Genomic DNA, 18,534 nt, shown 5'->3' with positions numbered 1-18,534 from the left:
AATTGAAGGGCCTCACATGTGTACAACATAAGACCTGGTATTGGAGACATTCAGAGTCAAATTGTGCTGGGTCCTGCAAAGGTGGGCTTGGGTGAGGGGGAAGAAGTGCTGAAATCAGACAGAATTCCTCCTGGAGTCTCCTACGTTAGCAGAGCCCTCCACTACCCCTTGGGCTGAAAAAGGCAGAATGTATGCCCCGATACTTCTGAGACATAGTATGTGTGGAATTTGGGGCAAATTTTCTTGCTCTCTGTTGATTTTTTAAATTTATCAATCTGTCAAACATAAAAACTGTGGGGGAAAAATATCAGCCACATGGCATGTAAAGTAAAAAGACATACTTCCAGATGCTCCAGGGGTCATCAGGAGAGGAGTGTGACATTGCTCTGAGCTTAAATGGCATTTTAGTGTGTTTTGTGTAAGTCAGAAATTATTAAAATATTTGAGTTATTACTTCATTTATTTAAGATGGCTGCCACTACTGCCAATGAGGCACTGCACTTGGGTGAGATGGTAACATGAAACTGTAATCGAACACAGATGCCTCAGTGGAGGGTAACTGGAGCTGAAGCACTTCCAGAGGGAAAATGGAGGTCTGAAGCATTTTTTGGCAGGAAAATAAAATAAATGGTATAACAAAGCGTTTAGAGTTATGTTCTACACTCAGTCAGCCCACGTGCTTTAGTGAGGTAACAGACACATCACTGAGCGCATAATTTGACTGATACTATAGATCAAAGGCTTTAAGCTTACAGAAGAAACTTAAAACCTCTTGGGTTCTGAAAGTGACCTCCACTGGGCAATACGGCCCCGAGTCTGTGTCTTTGGCAAGACACCACCAGTCACCTTTTCCACTCATGAAGCAATTACCTTCCACTATAAACCTGAACTGCAGTCAATATACTACTTGTAACAGCATAAGCCAAAGCCAAGGTTTAAATTTTTGGCCCTTACTGTGTCCTATAACCAGAAGCCAAACACTGTACATATACGTACCCTCTATGCAAGGGAGGTAGGCCAATGTAGCTAACGTTTGTAACTGACAGATAAGACACCTGAAGAAATACAAGCTCCAAGTTCTACATGTAAAATTTTATGAGATGTCACAGCTTTCCTCTAGCTTTTTTGTTTGTTTAGATTCAGATTCTGACACTCTTACCCATATTGAGTTGTACATTACTCCACCAGTAGTTTCCATATAAATAAATGGAGCTACTTGCCCAGTCAGCTACTGTGCAGTGTAAGGATGGCAAAATTTTGCCACTAATCTCTTGGCGTGGACTAGACTGAGTGAAAAATGGAAAGAAAGAAGGAAAAGCAAATCATACAAATACGTACAGTGCCCGCCACAGCAACTGTTGGTGCAATTAAAGACCCTCAACAAGGAGACTAAATTACACCTTTCTGCTTATTTGTTTTGGCATGGCACAGATAGCGGGCATACCTGCAACATATGACTGAGGTACGTAAATGCAGACAGCTAGTACCACAGGCTAGCAAAGCGATTAATAAAAGAGCAGAGCAAAGTGATTGCTCATACCTCCATCCTGTGAATTCATGATATTCAGCGCAAACAACATTGCATTGGAGAACGTGGTAGCCTCTTCCTTGCTTGCGAAGTTCAAGCCGTAGACTTGCCGTGCATCACGCCACTGATGAAAGGTAGGTGTTGCTTGATTGTACTTCAGTCCTTTCACAATTGAATAATTAATCACTACCTGCAATTTGAGATATAGATGAAGGTTACAAATATTCAACTCTCTGATAGGAAAGAAAAGGCAAGGATCACTTCAGGTCTGTAATAGCAAAAAAAATGTATGCACACCTTCCAGAACAAGGTAAGCAAATGTGAGTTTTGACATTTACAGACGCATGCCTGCTGAGGAGATTTAGAATTGTTCGATTCAGTGTCAGGGCACACGGGCTCGACCTGAAAAATCTGTTACCTGCTCATGCCTCCCTCAAAAGCTCCACCATACACCTACATGTTGCAGATAGGTGTTCGACTGTTGGAAAGCAATCACCCACAGTTGTTGGAGAAAGGGAGCAACTGATTCATTGGCACCAATCCTCCCCCACAACAGGTTACATGTTTAAGTGGATGCCACAGGCCTGACTTGCTCCTCCTGCATGCTCCAAGTTACTACCAGTTTCTCAAGTGGAGGAATTGTTTTGTCTAGAATTAGATCAGCACAGATAGTACCAGAGGACTCAGAGTGTCCACTTCCACCTGCTGCCTTGCTGCAAGTTCTGTAGCTGCCACTCATGGCTACAGAAATAAAAAGGCATTTTAATGGCATGGGGAGAGAAACGCTAACAATGTTTTTTTATCTTTTTGTTGATTTTCATCTTTTTCTTCTCCTAAAGATGGAGCTGCCAAGTGCTATGCTCAGAGACAAATTAAAACGATTGGCATCTAATTAGTAAAGGTTCGTAGTTATAGTATGATGGTTGTCATCTTGGCTGACACACCGGGGACTGAACTGGGAACCTCCAAAGCTAAAAGCATGAGCTGCTATAGCCTAAGCTAAATAGTGAAGGATCCCTAATTGATGCTGTAATAGCCTCAGGTACTTTGTGGACTGAGCACAGACGGGGACCTATAATGCACGCTCGCCAGCAGGCTACACTGGCACTTTATGACAGGTAACATAAGGCCAAAACAAAAATTCCTATCCTGAAGGTCTCACAGTCCAAAGTTACACACAGATACAGTGCCATTAAAATATCAGTGTGCTCAATGGAGGTTGTCTCTTTACTAAACAGGTGGAGCTGGGGGAGAGATAAGCCTGAAACTATGTCCTGGATAAGAACAATTCCAAATATTCAAGTATTGCAAATCTAGGTCTGAACTTCATAGCTGGCCCCTACAGGTGGGGTTGTTTTGACCCTCACTTTACAATAGGCCCAACCAAGCTCCAGGCTATAATTCTGATTGAAAGCGCACTGAAGTCAATGCGAGTCTTTCTTCAGTGGGGTTCAGATTAGGTAGTATGTGAATCAGCTCCATCACTGAGTGATAAGAAGTGACTTCCAGGAGTAGAAGGAGGGGGTTTGCAGCACACTGTCTGGGAGACTATTTTAAGTGCAGGGGGCAGCATGAGTGAAAGTGTTTAGACAGGAATGAGAAAAGAAGACGAAGGAAGCAGAAAACAGAGACATTTTGGCAGCCCACTCACCACAAAGGGCTATTGGAAAATAATACTGAGGTGTCAGATAATTAAATAGCCCCCGGAGTGGCTTGTGTAGCAAGGACGTATACGGAAGGAAACTCTGGGGTAAACCTTTAAGAAGCCTCCCTTCTTACAAGTGTAAGAATCAGTCCACATTACTTTGTCACCACCAACTTGACTGGAGAAGCTCCTGATTCACAGTTGTGAGAGATCAGAAACAGGACACATAGCCATTTTGGGTGATGTTTCAGACAGATATCTGTGGGTTGTTGTGTTTAAGATTTCATATTTTTCAGTACAGATAATGATTTGGCCAGCCAGAGAACTACAGAAAGACCAGAATGAGAGCTGTTACACTAAGAGCACAAGTTAGTTTAACATCAGCATTGTCCCTTTAGAATGTGGTGGATCTGGAACTCTCAAAGTAGATATTCTATAATTCCTACCACAGCAGCATTTTCAAACTGGCACACAGGATTGATCACAGGGATTTTTATTTGAAAAGCTTATCTGAATAGAAGCAAAATGGGCAATTATGCTTTGCCTTCTTCTTCTTCTTTTTTTTTTTTTAAAGGAAGAATCCTTTTTTTCCAAATACTTAGGTGATATATGCCTCAGAAACATATGTCATACCTAGATTAGCAGCTCTCTGGAGCAGGGATTGTCTTTTTGTTCTGTGTTTGTACAGTGCCTAGCACAATAGAGCTCTGGTCCACGACTAGGTTTGCAAACCAATATTGTAATACAAATAAAATAAATAAAGCAACAAAAAACCCAATAATAATTAAAACAAACAACTCCCACCCTACCAAAACCCCCCTGCTGTCATTTAGATTACTCAAAGGATTGAATCTGGCATCCAGAATCATGCACCTCTGTTCCCCATTCCCAATCAGCTCATGTGTCTAGTGAATGAAGTCTGTTGCTGTCACAAGGCTGCTCAGTTGACTATGGGATATAAATTAGCAGTATCAGTCCAGTTCTGCAAGACCACATTTACTGCCACTAGATGGCAGACACAGTGCTGGGGGGGGGAGGGGGGCGGGCAATGCCTGAATCACACAGAGACAGAACTACTTGCTCATCCTACAGACAACCCCTCTGGGCTTAGGCAAGGGAATATAGGGAAGTTTCCATGAATAATGCCCATGGTGAAATGGGTCTGTAGAGAGCAAAAGGGGTCTTATGTCTGGGCTAACAAGCAAGTATTTTTCACATTTACCAATTTTAAAAAAATTAAGCTTTTCAACCGTCTCTGACTAACTTAAGTCAGGGAGGCAGAGCCAGAGCCTTTCAAGAAACGTTTGGGAAGACTGGTGTGTGGCTCTCTCGACTCTGAACAGTCTGTCCTCTTCATCTGGAGAGTGTCTTTGGTTTTCAGACGCAGGACTGTACAAATCTGAAGAGCACTAAAGGGTGTGGAGCATTTGATGACTAACACAATTAAAGATAAAAATTGCAAAAAGCCGCTGCAATAAATTATTTACCAATGCAGGTAAACTCTTCAGTTTGCGTCTCAGAGCATTTAATTCCATGTGGTCTGAAGAATTCAGAATGCTACCTTCACTTTGAGGATTTAACCACTTCAAGTGGAGGAGAGACAGAATTCTGAACCCTCTCACCCATATTAACTCTTGGAATACTGCTACTTTCCAGGTTGCCAGCAAAACCAACGTGCAGAAGAATAAGTATACAACCTGTCCTCATGCTCCAAAGTGTGGCTCCCATTAAAAGGAAAAGGAAAGGAAGTGGTATGAGTTTAATTTTACCTCCTTAGTCAGTAGTTTCAGAATAAAGCAAACACGGGACTGCTTTGCCTCTTGCTGAAAGAATGAGGGCAGAGTAGCATCCGCTGTAGATGGTGCTTAGATCACAAGGTGAATTGTGAAATGGAAAGTTGGATGCTTCAAAGGAGCAAATAAAATAAATAAATAAATACAGAAAAATTTTCCACTGTTCGGAACATAGCTTTTATAACATTTCTAGGGGAAGTTTCCTCTAGAGCTACATATGTCAGAATCTAGGATTTGCCACACTGGACGAGACCAGTGGTCCACCTAGAGTAGTATTTAGCTCCAACAGTGGCCAGCAGCAGCTAACAGGAAAGTGCAAGAAACCTTGCAGAAAACAGCGATGGATTAATCTGCCCACCAGGAAGGATTCTCCTTTCTAACTCCCAATAGTTAGAGTTTAACTTCAGGCCTGAAGCATGATGGTTTTGATCCCTCTGAAAACCCTTTTTCCCCTGTAGAAGGGTCACTCACTGGCCAGTGTGCCCCCATCATGGCTAGGCATGGTGTAGAAGCCTCTGGCACACCCTATCAATGGCCACTCTGCGCCTGAGGTGGTTTGCCTCTTCTCACAACTCAGCCCTCCCATAAGGTCACTTATAGGGCTCCACCCTTTCCAGGACAATAAAGAGTCCAACAAACAGTCCTAGGAGCTTATGTCAGGTCTTCAGCCCCAACCTGAGCTCAGTAGTCCTTACCCCCTTGCATTAGGAGGGATTTAAATCCCTTCTATGGGAACCCAGACACTCCCTTTCCTCTGTGTTCCAGTCCTGGAACCCTGTACTACTAAGCTGATACATTCTGCTTCCTCAGACTCACTGCTGATTCCCTGGGCCACTTCCTGTCTTTGAGTTTGTGGCTGGTGCAGAGTCCTCCACAGACACCCTGACAGCAGTCCCTCTCTGCCTGAGCTGCAGCCTTGTATCCCACCCGCTGTTGGTTATATAATCAGTTGCAGGTGAGGAAGTAGTTGCTTTGTCCATTAACCCTATTGTAGCTGTTACAGCACAGGATCCGTACACCCCATCACACATCCCTTTTAATATTTACTGTTGAAACACCAGATAATTGTATCATCTACATAAATGTCCAATCCTGTTTTGAATCCTGCTAAGCTCTTGTCCTCGGTGACATCTTGTGGCAATGAGTTCCACAGCTTAATTATTAATTGTGTGAAAAAATATTTGTATATCCATATTATATTTGCCATCTTTCAATGCCACCATTTCTTTTCATGATGGCCAGGAATGTGTCAATGTTACCTTGTTCTCCCTTTGTTTGTTGTATCCATCTGTTGTCTTTTGTATTATGCTTAGATTGTAAAGACCTTGGGGCAGGCCTGTCTTTTTTTTATGGATCTGTATGACATCTGGAACAGGGGGCCTTGTCTATGATTGGGATCTGGGCACTACTATAAGATAATAATGCAGGGACATTTCCTTTCAGCTTGATGCTTGTGCCACTTGCAATGTTTCCCCAGATTGTCACCAACTGTACATACTCTAAAATTCAGAGGGTTATAGCCTAATAACCTCAGAATGGCTAATACCTCCACAGGGCAAGCCAAATTTAATCCTGCTACAAGCAGGCCCAGGCCCCAACAACTTGATGAATTTGACCCAACATTTTCAAAAATGTGGCAAATTTATACCACAAGGATGCTGTTAGGGTACAAGCTCCAATACTGGCCTAACCTTGCAGTGGTCAATTCTGAAAAGTACCACCTTCTCCAAGGGCCCATTTTTATAATAATTTTCTAGCTCGGGACTTTATGTAAATCCTCCAGACTAGTGTGATTCACTTTTGACTTGTCCCGTCTATTTCTTCAGCACAGCCCTGCCACATGCATCTCAATAAGGCGCTCCTCCTGAGGCCGTATCACTTGATATTAAATTCCTCACTTAACAATCACTCAGTCATACCTCTGAATTAAACTAAAAGCAGCTGACTTCTGCAGACAAATATTCAAGGCGAATGACTAACAAAATGGAAGTGGTTAAAGTGCTGGTGACCACAGTTTGAAAAGTGCCTCATCTTGTATTGCTGCTGCTTTTTTGGGGTTGCTGATCATGCTGGTATGAGTCTACACAGATACGTGCATCTGTGCAGGGGAAACAGATGACTTCATTTGCACTATGTCGTTAATAAGTACTTTAACTTTGCAGCCGAGAAAGAGCGAGAGAGAGAGAACGAAGCATGCAAATGAGACCCATAAATAAGACCTATAAAATGGTCTGATGACCACTTCCAGTTGTTAAATTTACATATGATCACACTCAACATCATCTTAAAAACTACACTAGTGGGATGGAACCTTTTTGGTGAGCTTTTCAGTGGTGACTAATTAGAGAAAAGGACAAACAGAGATAGAAAGGTAAGGAAAATAAGGACTAAGTTGTAAATGTCGTTAAACGAAAACCAGGAAAAGGGCCAGAAGAAAAAGCTAGAAAAAGCAGCTAGAGAAAGACAAGAAAGGGAAAACCTACATGCAGCAGAAGATGCAGCAGAAGACAGAGAATGTAAATTAAAATGAAAGATTCTGAGAGATCTAGGGAAAGGAGTAAATTAAACAGAAGACATTAAAAGCAGACAAAGGTCATGTCATGTAGATTATACTGATCTCTCTCTCTCTTATCCTGCCAATCAGTATGCAATACAAGTTTAAACTGACCTTGTGCTAGGGATTTTGGGCCAGATCCTCAGTTGGTATAAATCGGCATAGCTCCAGGTGATTTCACTTCATGCCAATTTACACTAGCTGAGGATCTGGCCATTTTCAGAAAACATGCTTTGCTAGCTAAATAGTTAATTTTAACAAACCCTCACTTTTCAATGGGACTTTACTGAAGTCAGTATGAGGGTACATGAATTGGTTTGAACAGAGAACAATTTGCACTGGATGGCATTTGTTGTTGTTAAAAGCAACTATTTAGCAAATCTTGGTTGCAGTTATAAACCACTACAGAAGATGTGATATTTAGAGCTGTGAAGAAGTTTAAATTCTGAACCTGAAAAACTTTGAAATGATCTTTTAAATCCCAGTCTTATCTATCAGTTTATGCTATGTCCAACGGATTTTGTGATTATAATGCATTTTTTGTATCATCTTTAAATTAGTATTTTCTCTAATACTTTCTTATTTTCTGAAGAGATTTTAACCTAGTGCCAGGTAGCTTCACAGTTATTTTTTGTCATCAAATGCCTGAACACCTCCACTCAGTAGTCATATGGATTTTATCTTCTTACATATGTTTCCTCCTGAATTCAGATGTTTTCAGTGATGACCTGTGCCTACTTATTTACTTCATGCAAACAATGACTTCTGCAATCCAATCCAGTGGCTAAAGCTAATGAACTGACACATTTAAAGCACCACTGCCAAGATTTACAATTTAAGTCTCAAATTTGTCCTAAATTTAAATTGTTATAATCTGCTTAAGAAAGCCCACTAAGTTACAAATAAGTAGTTCAGGGGGAAAAAAAGCCATCACCCAATTGCTGAAAAATTTGTATACAAAATACAACAGCTGTTATTTATGTTGGGCCCATGTGAAACAAGGATTTGTGCTTCCCTTACTGGGCTAGGTACTAGAAGTTCATTAATGTGCACTACTTCACAACCATCCTGACATCAGTCAATGATACCAAAGTATAAACAAAGATATCTGATCTTGTTACTAATTAAACACAGCAGCTTTACATGTTTCAGCACTATTCAAAATACAAGAAAAAGATTCAAGAGTTATGTATATTTATAACATCTTTGCTGACCAGAAAAGGATAAAAATAGAGATGAAAAAGTATTTTAAACAGTTTCAGAAGTACACTGTAAATAGTTGAAAACCAACATACTACATTTTCCAAAAATTATTTGGGTTTCCTTTTAAAAAACATGAAGGCGGTGGGTACATCAGATTGTCTAACATTAAATACTAATTAGCACATATGTAGCACTTTCCATCCACAGTTTGCTTTTCAAAGCAGAGTAGTAAGCATCATTACATTTTACAAAAGGCAGACACTGAGACAGAGAAGTTAAGTGACATGCCCTATCACACAAGTGAATGACAGGGCTAGGACTCTTGACTCCCAGGCCCTTGTTCTAAAATGTAAAGTGGGACTAATTCATTGATTTAACAGTTTACAGAATCATGTGATTTGTTCACTTGAATGTGAATATTACATTTAGAATGAGACATCTATTTATAGTTCCTGGGAACAAATGCTTTCACACTTCAGCCTGACACACCTGATACTGCTGCTGACCGTGCCCCCATATCATACTGATAGCCATTGACTAGGGAGCAGAGTCTGAATTCAGTTTTGATGGTGTAAATCCCACATAGCTCCATTTATGCCATTGTAAATGAGATCAGAATATGTGCCTAGGTTTTTAAAATGCAATATGAGAACTTAGTTACTGATCACAAGAAGGCAGGAGTCACAGGGAGAGTGAATGATCTCTTATTTGGCAGGAACACTAGAAGTTTGTACCACGAATGGAGCAGTAAAGAGCAGTTGGGGAGTAGCAGGGAGCAAAGCCTTCAGTAGAAAACAGGGATAATAAAATGGAGCAGAAAACACACAAATTCTTCCATGCCTAATGTTCAATGAGATTTCTTTCTCACGTAAAGGACAAACAACAAGCTATAATAAATAGAGGTACAGCCCTGGATCAAGAAATCACACAGGACATGGCTTTATGGAACAAAGTATAAATGTATATACCCTTTGTAGGAGTAGGATTAATTATATAACTGATTACATCTTTAGAGATCAAAGGATATGTACAGGACACAAAAGACATAGTTACTCACTTGTTGATCTTGTAGTTTAACTCCAACTACTCTAAAGGTGTTACTGGCAGTGTTGTGGTATATGTTGATTCTGCTGAATCCCTGCTGTCCAGGCTTTATTGGCACCCATTTCTTACTGGTATCATCATAGACCATAACTGAAGCCCGGGCTTGGCAAATACTCTGTTCGCTGGAGAACAAAAGTAACACAACCATAAAATACAGTAAATGTGTGGTTTCTTGCAAACTATTCTGAGGAAAACACAATCATCAAATACATTTAAACCATACATTGCATGTCCGGTCTATTAACCTCAGAAGGCTGGCATTTTGCATTGTGCCTGCCAAATTAATATTTTAATGGTTAAATGTGTGTGTAAACACATATACACACACACTCTTCAGTGTTACTTTTCTTGACTTTTTTTTTTTTAATCTTGCACACCAATACTAGGACCTAAGTGGAAACTTAATTCACAAACACTTTAAGAAAGGGAACCAAAAGCATTAATGCTCTATTTAATTTGCACCTGTTGACAAGCGAGGCCTTTCATATCTGCTTTGACATTATTAATATGTTGTAGCTCATTGGCAAATTAATTGGAGTAAAGTTTAGACACACAATTTAAACTGGAAGCAAGTGGGCCCTCAAACCAAAAGCCCTGTTAGGTAAACTGAAGAAATCAATTACACTAATCCAGCTAATGTCTGTAATACTCAGAACTTGATGACACATTTAGAAATCCCAGAATACACTGTAGAAGATACACAGGCTCTTTAAAAAACAGTTTTACTTCAGCTTACTAGCAAAGAAGGAGAGATCAAGGGGTTGGGGAGATGCAGTTCAATTACTGAAATAATCGCCTTTCAGAAGTAGCCCAAAATGTTAAGAAATACAAGATTACATTAAAAAAATCAGAATATCTGGATTCACGTATTTCAGTTATTTTCAACCTGAGCTAAAGATATGAAGAACAATTTTAAATAAATGTAGATAATGACAACATGAATGACAACATGAGTTTTCTGGGGGAACTGTGGTTGGAAGATTTCCCCAACTAAAGAAATATAACAGAGGTTGCTTTTTTTCTGAACTTTATCTAAGTTTTTTATATTTTTTATTTTTTAGTACTAGCAGAGGTGCTGGAACAATTTGTATAGTGGGGGTGTGAGAGCCATTGAACCAAACTGTAAACCCCATATATGATGGAAACCACTTCAAGCCAAGTAGTGAGGCAGAACCCCCAGCACTTCTAGTTCTAGCACCTATGAGTACTAGTGTGTATTTGCCGTTTTAAGCAACAAAAGTATCTTGTTAAAGTGCATAATCATTATAAGGTAGTTACTGTAAATGTTTATTTTTGTTCTGTAATTTCACATGAGTTTATTATTTCCCTCCCACTGAAATTTATTCTTTGAATAACAGTTCTCTCAGACAAACGGTGCACTCCTCCAGATTACTGTAAAAATACATATTTCATATGAAACAGATATCATTGGGTATATAACTGAGGTCACACGAACACAGAACATAATATTCAACATCCATCACTGACATTTTTGGACTGTCAACCAGTATTTCAACTATTGCTACCCTGAATTCCCAGCAGTTGCACACACTAGGACTACTCTCACGAGAAATGGGTAAATTCTCAAAATTTCTGTGATCCAAGATCTGGGCCCTCATCCTGCACACAACAGTAGGTTTGCATGAGTAACCAGTGCAAGATCAGGCCTATGGCCTTTTAAAAATATAAATGAAATTGTTATGGTTTATGTCCAGCATAAGTCCTGAGCTCATGACAACCCTAATAATTTTATACCTACATACCTCTTCATACATAGATCTCTTTCTTAGTTTAGGATGAGCGGATGGTAAAGTATTTTCAAGTATCTAATGAAAAGCAGTAACGCTTGAAGAGTGGTCTCATTAATCTTTAAAAAAAACAAGCAAAGAAACAAATAATAACCAGAAAAAACTTCAATCCTCTCTTGTGCCATCAAGGTAGAAAGAGAGAGATTCATTGTTGTCATTTCTACCTGTGAGAGATGCTCGGACATGATGCTGATAAGTATGATAGATAGTCAGAGACAGACAGTATGCCCTATATTGGCAGACAATCCATTAATTATCCTAAAGCTAAGAAATCCAGAATAATAGGCTATTATTACTTAACAGCATGAAAATCGGTAGGGTATGTTACTGGAGCATATAGGAGAAGGAGCTTGTATAGTCTGAAATATTAACGCTAGTATTCTTTATGTATGTACTCTAGGTCTCTTATAAAGGATATGCCCATGTCCATCCACCTGTTGTTGTCTTGTTATATGGGACAGGGAATGACTTTTTATTACCAATATTTTTCATTATAGTACAATGGGGCCGAATTCCTTTAGGGCCTTTAAGCACAACAACAACTTGGTCAAACCTCTTGGCAGAGTAATCATAAAACATCAGGTGTTTGAAAGGTTTTTCTGAAAAGCACAATTCAACTTCTGACGTTTTTAGGGGAGGATAGTTCATACTACAAAATGGAGCTCATGGCCCTGCCCCTACCCCACTCTCTCATTGTAACGCATATGTTTGCTTATAAAAAAAAAACCCAGCTGTTTGATTAACTACAGGCCAAACTAAGACAGGGCTGAGTACGTGCTGATCATAAGCGACTCTCCCTGGAGTCAGTGAATGTTTAGGACATCAAGAACAGGCTGCTTCAGAGTAAAGTACGTCTGCTTTCAGCAGCCAAACACGGTATCCTCCATGATGTCAATTGCACATCTGCGCCCTTATTCATACTGATGAGAGCTGGTCAGAGAAATTTTGACCAAACCATACTGCATCCAAATTAAAATGCTTTGCAAAATCAAGTAGATTTTACTGGAATTTTCTTTTGGAAGAAAACCAGGGAAAAAAGTTCAGACAATACTGAAAGATCCAGTTTTTAATATTTTCAGATTGAAATGTTTTCATTTATTTCTTTTGAAATTAGTTTTCATTTTGAACTTTTGTGCTATATTATATACTACCATATATTCTAATAAATGCAACATTTTAAGAAGTTAAAATCAAAACAGAACAATTATGTCAAAACAAAACAGCATGCTCGACAACAATGATTTTTTATTTTACTTTTCCTTCACAAAGAATTTATCAATTTTTGGTTTTCATTCTGATTTGGAATGAAGCTAAATTTCAAAATTGCAAAATCCTTCATGAAATGGAACCCCTGCCCTCCACATAGCTCTTATATTGACATTGTGTGACTAAACAAAACCCCCAAATCTTTGCACTATTCTTTTTAAAGGTGCGCATGTGCATTACAGCAGCATTTCCCCAAGTCAGATTTAGTAGCTGAGGCATTTTAATTAACTCTCCTATAACACAAAATATCAGGCGCAATTCCTGCTTCCCCTGAAGTCAATGGGAGTTTTTAACCATTAACTTCAACAGGAACAGGATCAGATCCATTACTTGGCATCCACTGAAATAACAGAAAGCAACATAAAAGAAGACAAACAATGCAAGGAAAACCACTCTTTGCAAGGTCTTTCATTATCTTGCAAACCCTATAGTCCCTCCCAGGACCTGACTCTAGCCTACAGTCTCTCACCTTGAACTAAGGAGCACCTCTATATGCCTAAATTCTACTTTCTCACTTTACCCACGCGACTGCTATAGTAACTTCCCACCAAATACCGCATAAAATGTCTGATCCAACACCCATTGAAATCCATGGGAATCTTTCTACTGAGCTCAGTGGGAACTAGAATGGGTTATTACATTGTTTTATACCTAAACCAGATAATGATAATCTCATGTTGCTACCAGGGAAGTTTCCCCAGCTATTTTTCTGGGCCATAAGTTGTTGTTAATGCTGTGAGGCAGGGGAATGCACTGCAGGCATACGGTAACACTTTATATCATATGACTGTGAATAGCCTATGTTCTCTCTCTCTTAAAACAGTATGGATCATATCAGCATTTGTATTTAGTCATGGTTTAACAACCACAACTTTGAAATTTATACATAAATTTCCTGATGCATCTAAAAAAATATGATTACTGAGAATAGAGATATTCTGTAGCAGATCCAATTCGCTATTTCGTTACACATAACATTCAAGATGTAATTAATTTCTATATTGATTTTTTAATTATATTACATTGCATTAACATGCAAGGTGTCCGACTCCACTGTTGCCAGCCTGGATTTCCATTATTGTCGAGTGAACATGAGGAGGATAAAACATGGGTCTAATTTAGGGTTGCCAATCAACTGCACAAAACTGAACACCCTTGCACCACCCTGCCCTGCCCCAAGGCCCCACCTCTGCCCCGCCCCTTCTCTGAGGCCACACCCCCACTCACTCCAGCCCCCCTCCCTCAGTCGCGCGCTCTCTCCCACCCTCACTCACTTTCATTGGGCTGGGGCAGAGGGTTGGAGTGCGGGAGCGGGTCAGGGTTCCAGCTGGGGGTGCGGCTCTAGGGATGAGGGGTTTGGAGTGGGGGGGGGCCTCTGGGCTGGGGCCAAGGGGTTTGGAGAGCGGGCTCAGGGTTGGGGTGTGGGAGGAGGTTTGGGGTGTGGGCTCCAGGAGTTTGGGTGTGGGAGGGGGCTCAGGGCTAGGGCAGGGGGTTGGGTTGCAGGGTCTAGGAGGGAGTTAGGGTACAGGAGGGGGGTTCTGACCTGGGGCAGGGGGTTGGGGTGCAGGAGGGGGTTCAGGGTGTGGACTCCAGCTGACATGTCCGGCCCCTAGGCAGAGGCACGGCCAGGCAGCTCTGCGCTGTGTGCGCTGCCCATGCCCGCAGGCGCCGCCCCCACAGTTCCCACTGGCCACAGTTCCCGGCCAATGGGAGCTGCAGAGCCGGCGCTGGGGGGCAGCACATGGAGCATCCCTGATCGCCCCGTGCCTAGGGGCCGCAGGGACATGCCAGCCACTTCCAGGACCTGTGTGGAGCCAAGGCAGGCAAGGAGCCTGCCTTAGCCCCACTGCGCTGCTGAGCAGACTTTTAATGGCCTGGTCAGTGGTGCTGCCAGGATCCCTTCTCCACGGGGTGTTCCAGTTGAAAACCAGACACCTGGCAACTCTAGCCTAATTACAAAGCAGTACATGCTTAGGAGAGCACTGACTTTTACACCATAGTAACAGAAAATTCAATACGTTACAGCGTAACGTATCACACGTGATGTCCAGACTAGTTTTGTACAGTTGTGTGATTAACCTAAGAATTTTCTTGTTCTGAATTTTCTTCTTCCCTTCTTAGAGCTCTCACACACATTTTAAGACTTCCCATACGCTGGGATATCATTTTGGACCAGACTAGAGACATCCTATTAAAATGGTCTTTTCCCACTGAGAAGCCAGTTTGAACCCAAATGGTAATATCTATAAGTTAGCCATTCCTAAACTATTTCCTTCCAAGTGCAGTATGCCTCTGACATGACAAAGCTCTATAACAGGACTATTAACAAACTTAAAAGTTAAAGCAAATGCATTCATCTGCATAGCAGATGCTAGTAGACCCCACTGTGTATAAAGAAGCATGGCCATTCATGGCTCTTTCTACTTAGATTCTTCAATGATGTCTACCACTGAGGTCTCTGAGTCTCACAGGCTTCTTGATCCACTGCACAGCGGCTTTTCTCCCTCTGCTGGAATTTACCTGCCCACTTGTCAACACTTTTTAAAAAAAAATTATTTGCAAGTGAAATGATAAATCTGACAAATAGCAGTAAATTCCACATTTAATTTATTTTCAAAAAAATTGGTCAATCTCCTCTAGATTTATGGCTATGTCCTATAGTGTTTGTCGCTAAAAAACCTTCCTTTTTGTTTAAAGAAGTTTTTTTCATGTGAGTAATTTCATTTTTGTTGTAATGTTAGAACCACATTTATGACGAGTTATCAGGCTTTCTTGTCTGGTGGCTGACTGCTCTGGTTAGCTTAACAAAGAGAAGGTTATGGGGTGACTTGGTTACCGTCTGTGAGTATCTACATGGGGAACAAATATTTAGTAACGGGCTCTTCAATCTCGCAGAGAAAGGTATCGTGTGAAACAATAGTTGGAAGTTGAAGTTAGAGAAATTCAGACTGGAAATAAAGCGTACAGCGGAGTTGCATCTTACACGGGGGTTAGGTTCTAAAGTCAGCGCATAAGGCAAAAATCGCATATAGTCAAAATTACCCTTGAAAATCCCTTAAATCGCCCATAAAGTACAGTATCCTGTACATGGTTTTGTGTATACAACCCTGTATAGTAATATGTATAAATATAACACGTATACAAGAATGTACAGTATATAATAAAGAGGACATATGCAAAATATAATTTTACAGTACTGTATTTTTAATTACAGGGGGTAGTCAGGGCTTGATGTCGATCCAGGATACAGAGGTGACAGAGAGCTTGGGTGATGGAGAGTGAGTCGTAGACGAAGTGGTTGACTCTGGTTCAGCTCAAGAAGTTGATTGTGTTGATCTGCTGCTGGTTGTTTTTCCTTGAAAAACATGGTGATCGGCAACTGTCACTGTTGTGTCTTGAGCTTCTCAAACATTTCTTGACACAGTCTCAAATCGTCCGTAATACTACGTGTGATTTTGAGGCTTCGTTCCATAGAGGGATCATATTCAGAAATTAAATCATTCAAGTGTTTCGCTGCTTGGAACACTTCAGCAAATTTATGAAGATTCCAACTTGCTGGCTCTTCCTGTTTGTCGTCATCATCTTCGTCTTCTGTAGACTATTTTATCAGTTCCTCTAACTCTTCGTTAGTCAATGTTTCTCTATGGCTCTCAATTAATTCTTCAATTTCTTCCTCAAGGATGTCAACAAAGCCATCACCATCCACTTGCCTGGCCACCTGAACGATGCATTTCACTTGTCAATGGTTGGGAAACCCTTAAAATCATTCACACATTCTTTCCATAGGTTTCACCAACATGCATTGACTGTTTCAGGCTTGATTGCATCACTTATATTAAACAAGCAATGGATGCAATCGACGATGTTGAAGGACTTCCAACACTCCATCACATTATGATTGGGATCAGCATCCATAGCGCTACGTATCCGTGAGAACGTAAGCGTCATGTATGTGGCTTTGAAATAGCGAATCACGCCTTGGTCGAGAGGTTCAAGGATGGAGGTGGTATTGGGGGGGAGAAAGAAGACTTCAGTGTCGTTATGTGCAAACCGGAGTGCTGCAGGGTGGCCAAGAGCATTGTCTACGATCAGCAACACTTTAAAGTCAAGTCCTTTCTCTTCGAGGTACCGCTTGACCTCTGGAATGAAGCACTTGTGGAACCAATCCAGAAATAACGCCGCCGTCACCCAAGCCTTTTCATTTAATTGCCAGAACACAGAACAGAATGCAGGAGATTTTTGTTCTTGCCTTTTAGGGCATGGGGATTTGCAGCCCTGTAGAGCAAGCCCACCTTTATTAAATACCCAGCCACATTGCCACAAATCAACACAGTCACATGGTCTTTAGCTGCTTTCAAGCCAGGGGCCTGTCTTTCTGATTTCAAAGTGTAAGTGCAGTTGGGCATTTTTTTCCAGTCTCGTCAGCATTAAAAACTTGTTCCGGAAGGTAGCCCTTTTCTTCTATGATTTTCTTTAATTGTTCGGGGTAGGCTTTTGCTGCCTCTTCATTGACAGATGCAGCTTCACCAGTAGTCTGCACGTTTTTGAGGTTGAAGCGGTTCCTAAAACTGTTAAGCCAACCTTGGCTGGCTTTGAATTCCTTCTCATCAGAAGGCTGTCCCTCTTCAGGGGGAGGTTTGAACAGCGCGTAGAGGCTAAGAGCCTTTTCTCGCAACGTGTTGCCATCAATAGGCACACGTTTATGGTTCATGTCTTCCAGCCATAAGTTTAATGCCTTTTCAGTCTTCACTAAAGTCTTATCATGCACCTGGCTCATCACCTTAGCGGTTACTGGAGCACTTGATGCTACGGCTTGACAAATTTCTCTCTCTCAAATCTTGATGGCATGGATGTTAGATTCGTTGTGGCCATATTTACATGCCATGTTGGAGACCGACATACTGTCTCTCAATAAGTCCAACACAGCCAGTTTTTCCTCCAGTATTGGAACAGATCACTGTTTCTTTGGTTGTGTACCAGATGAAGTAGTTGGCTTGCGTTTAGGGGCCATGTTGTATGAAAAATACGTACAGTATCTTTAAAAACTAGAATCACACTCAGCGTGGCGAGATGCTCACACTATGGGAGATACGCAGGAACCGAGACTGACTGAGGGAACAGCAAATTCACATCTCCCATCTCACGCTTACTCTGGGGCATACACTTATTGAGTGGAATGGTGGGTGGAATCGCCAGCATTATTTACACGTATCTTGTTATTTTTCTTTTTTTTTTACTGAGTGCGTATAGTTGAATTCATGTAAGTTAAATGCGCATATGATGCGACTCACCTGGACATTTTTGACAGTGAGGGTAATTAACCATTGGAACAATTTACCGAGGATCACGGTGAATTCTCCACCACTGACAATTTTAATGTCATGTTTGAATGTTTTTCTAAAAGATATGTTCTCGGAATAATTTTGGGAAAGTTCTATGGCCTGTGTTATACAGGAAGTCAGACTAGATTATTACAATGGTTCCTTCAGGCCTTGGAATCTATGAAACAATGAGTTAAGATTCAATTTCTTCCTGGATGGTTTGTCTTCCCTGAAAACTGACACATGTAATCTGGAACATGCAAAGATAAAGGCTCATTTACCAGCATTGCTAACATCTTACCTACTGTAGGA

General features: G+C 40.9%; 1 protein-coding gene across 4 annotated transcripts in view; it reads right to left on the bottom strand.

The window, feature by feature from the left end:
- Positions 1-18,534, bottom strand: part of EVL (Enah/Vasp-like) — a 215,819-nt gene that overhangs the window by 99,206 nt on the left and 98,079 nt on the right. For 3 of the 4 annotated variants that reach the window (XM_074956229.1, XM_074956231.1, XM_074956228.1), the window contains exons 2-3: positions 9,781-9,949; positions 1,541-1,718 (exon numbers count right to left, since the gene is read on the bottom strand). In XM_074956229.1, the coding sequence (XP_074812330.1) occupies positions 1,541-1,718; positions 9,781-9,949 (347 nt within the window). The remainder of the gene's footprint in view (positions 1-1,540; positions 1,719-9,780; positions 9,950-18,534) is intronic. The other variant, XM_074956230.1, reaches the window with a different exon arrangement.

This window comes from Natator depressus, chromosome 6 (genome assembly GCF_965152275.1).
Source record: "Natator depressus isolate rNatDep1 chromosome 6, rNatDep2.hap1, whole genome shotgun sequence".
In the NCBI taxonomy this organism is placed as follows: Eukaryota; Metazoa; Chordata; order Testudines; family Cheloniidae; genus Natator; species Natator depressus.
Note: the sequence above shows the minus strand (reverse complement) of the source record. Positions and strands in the feature narration are given on the sequence as shown.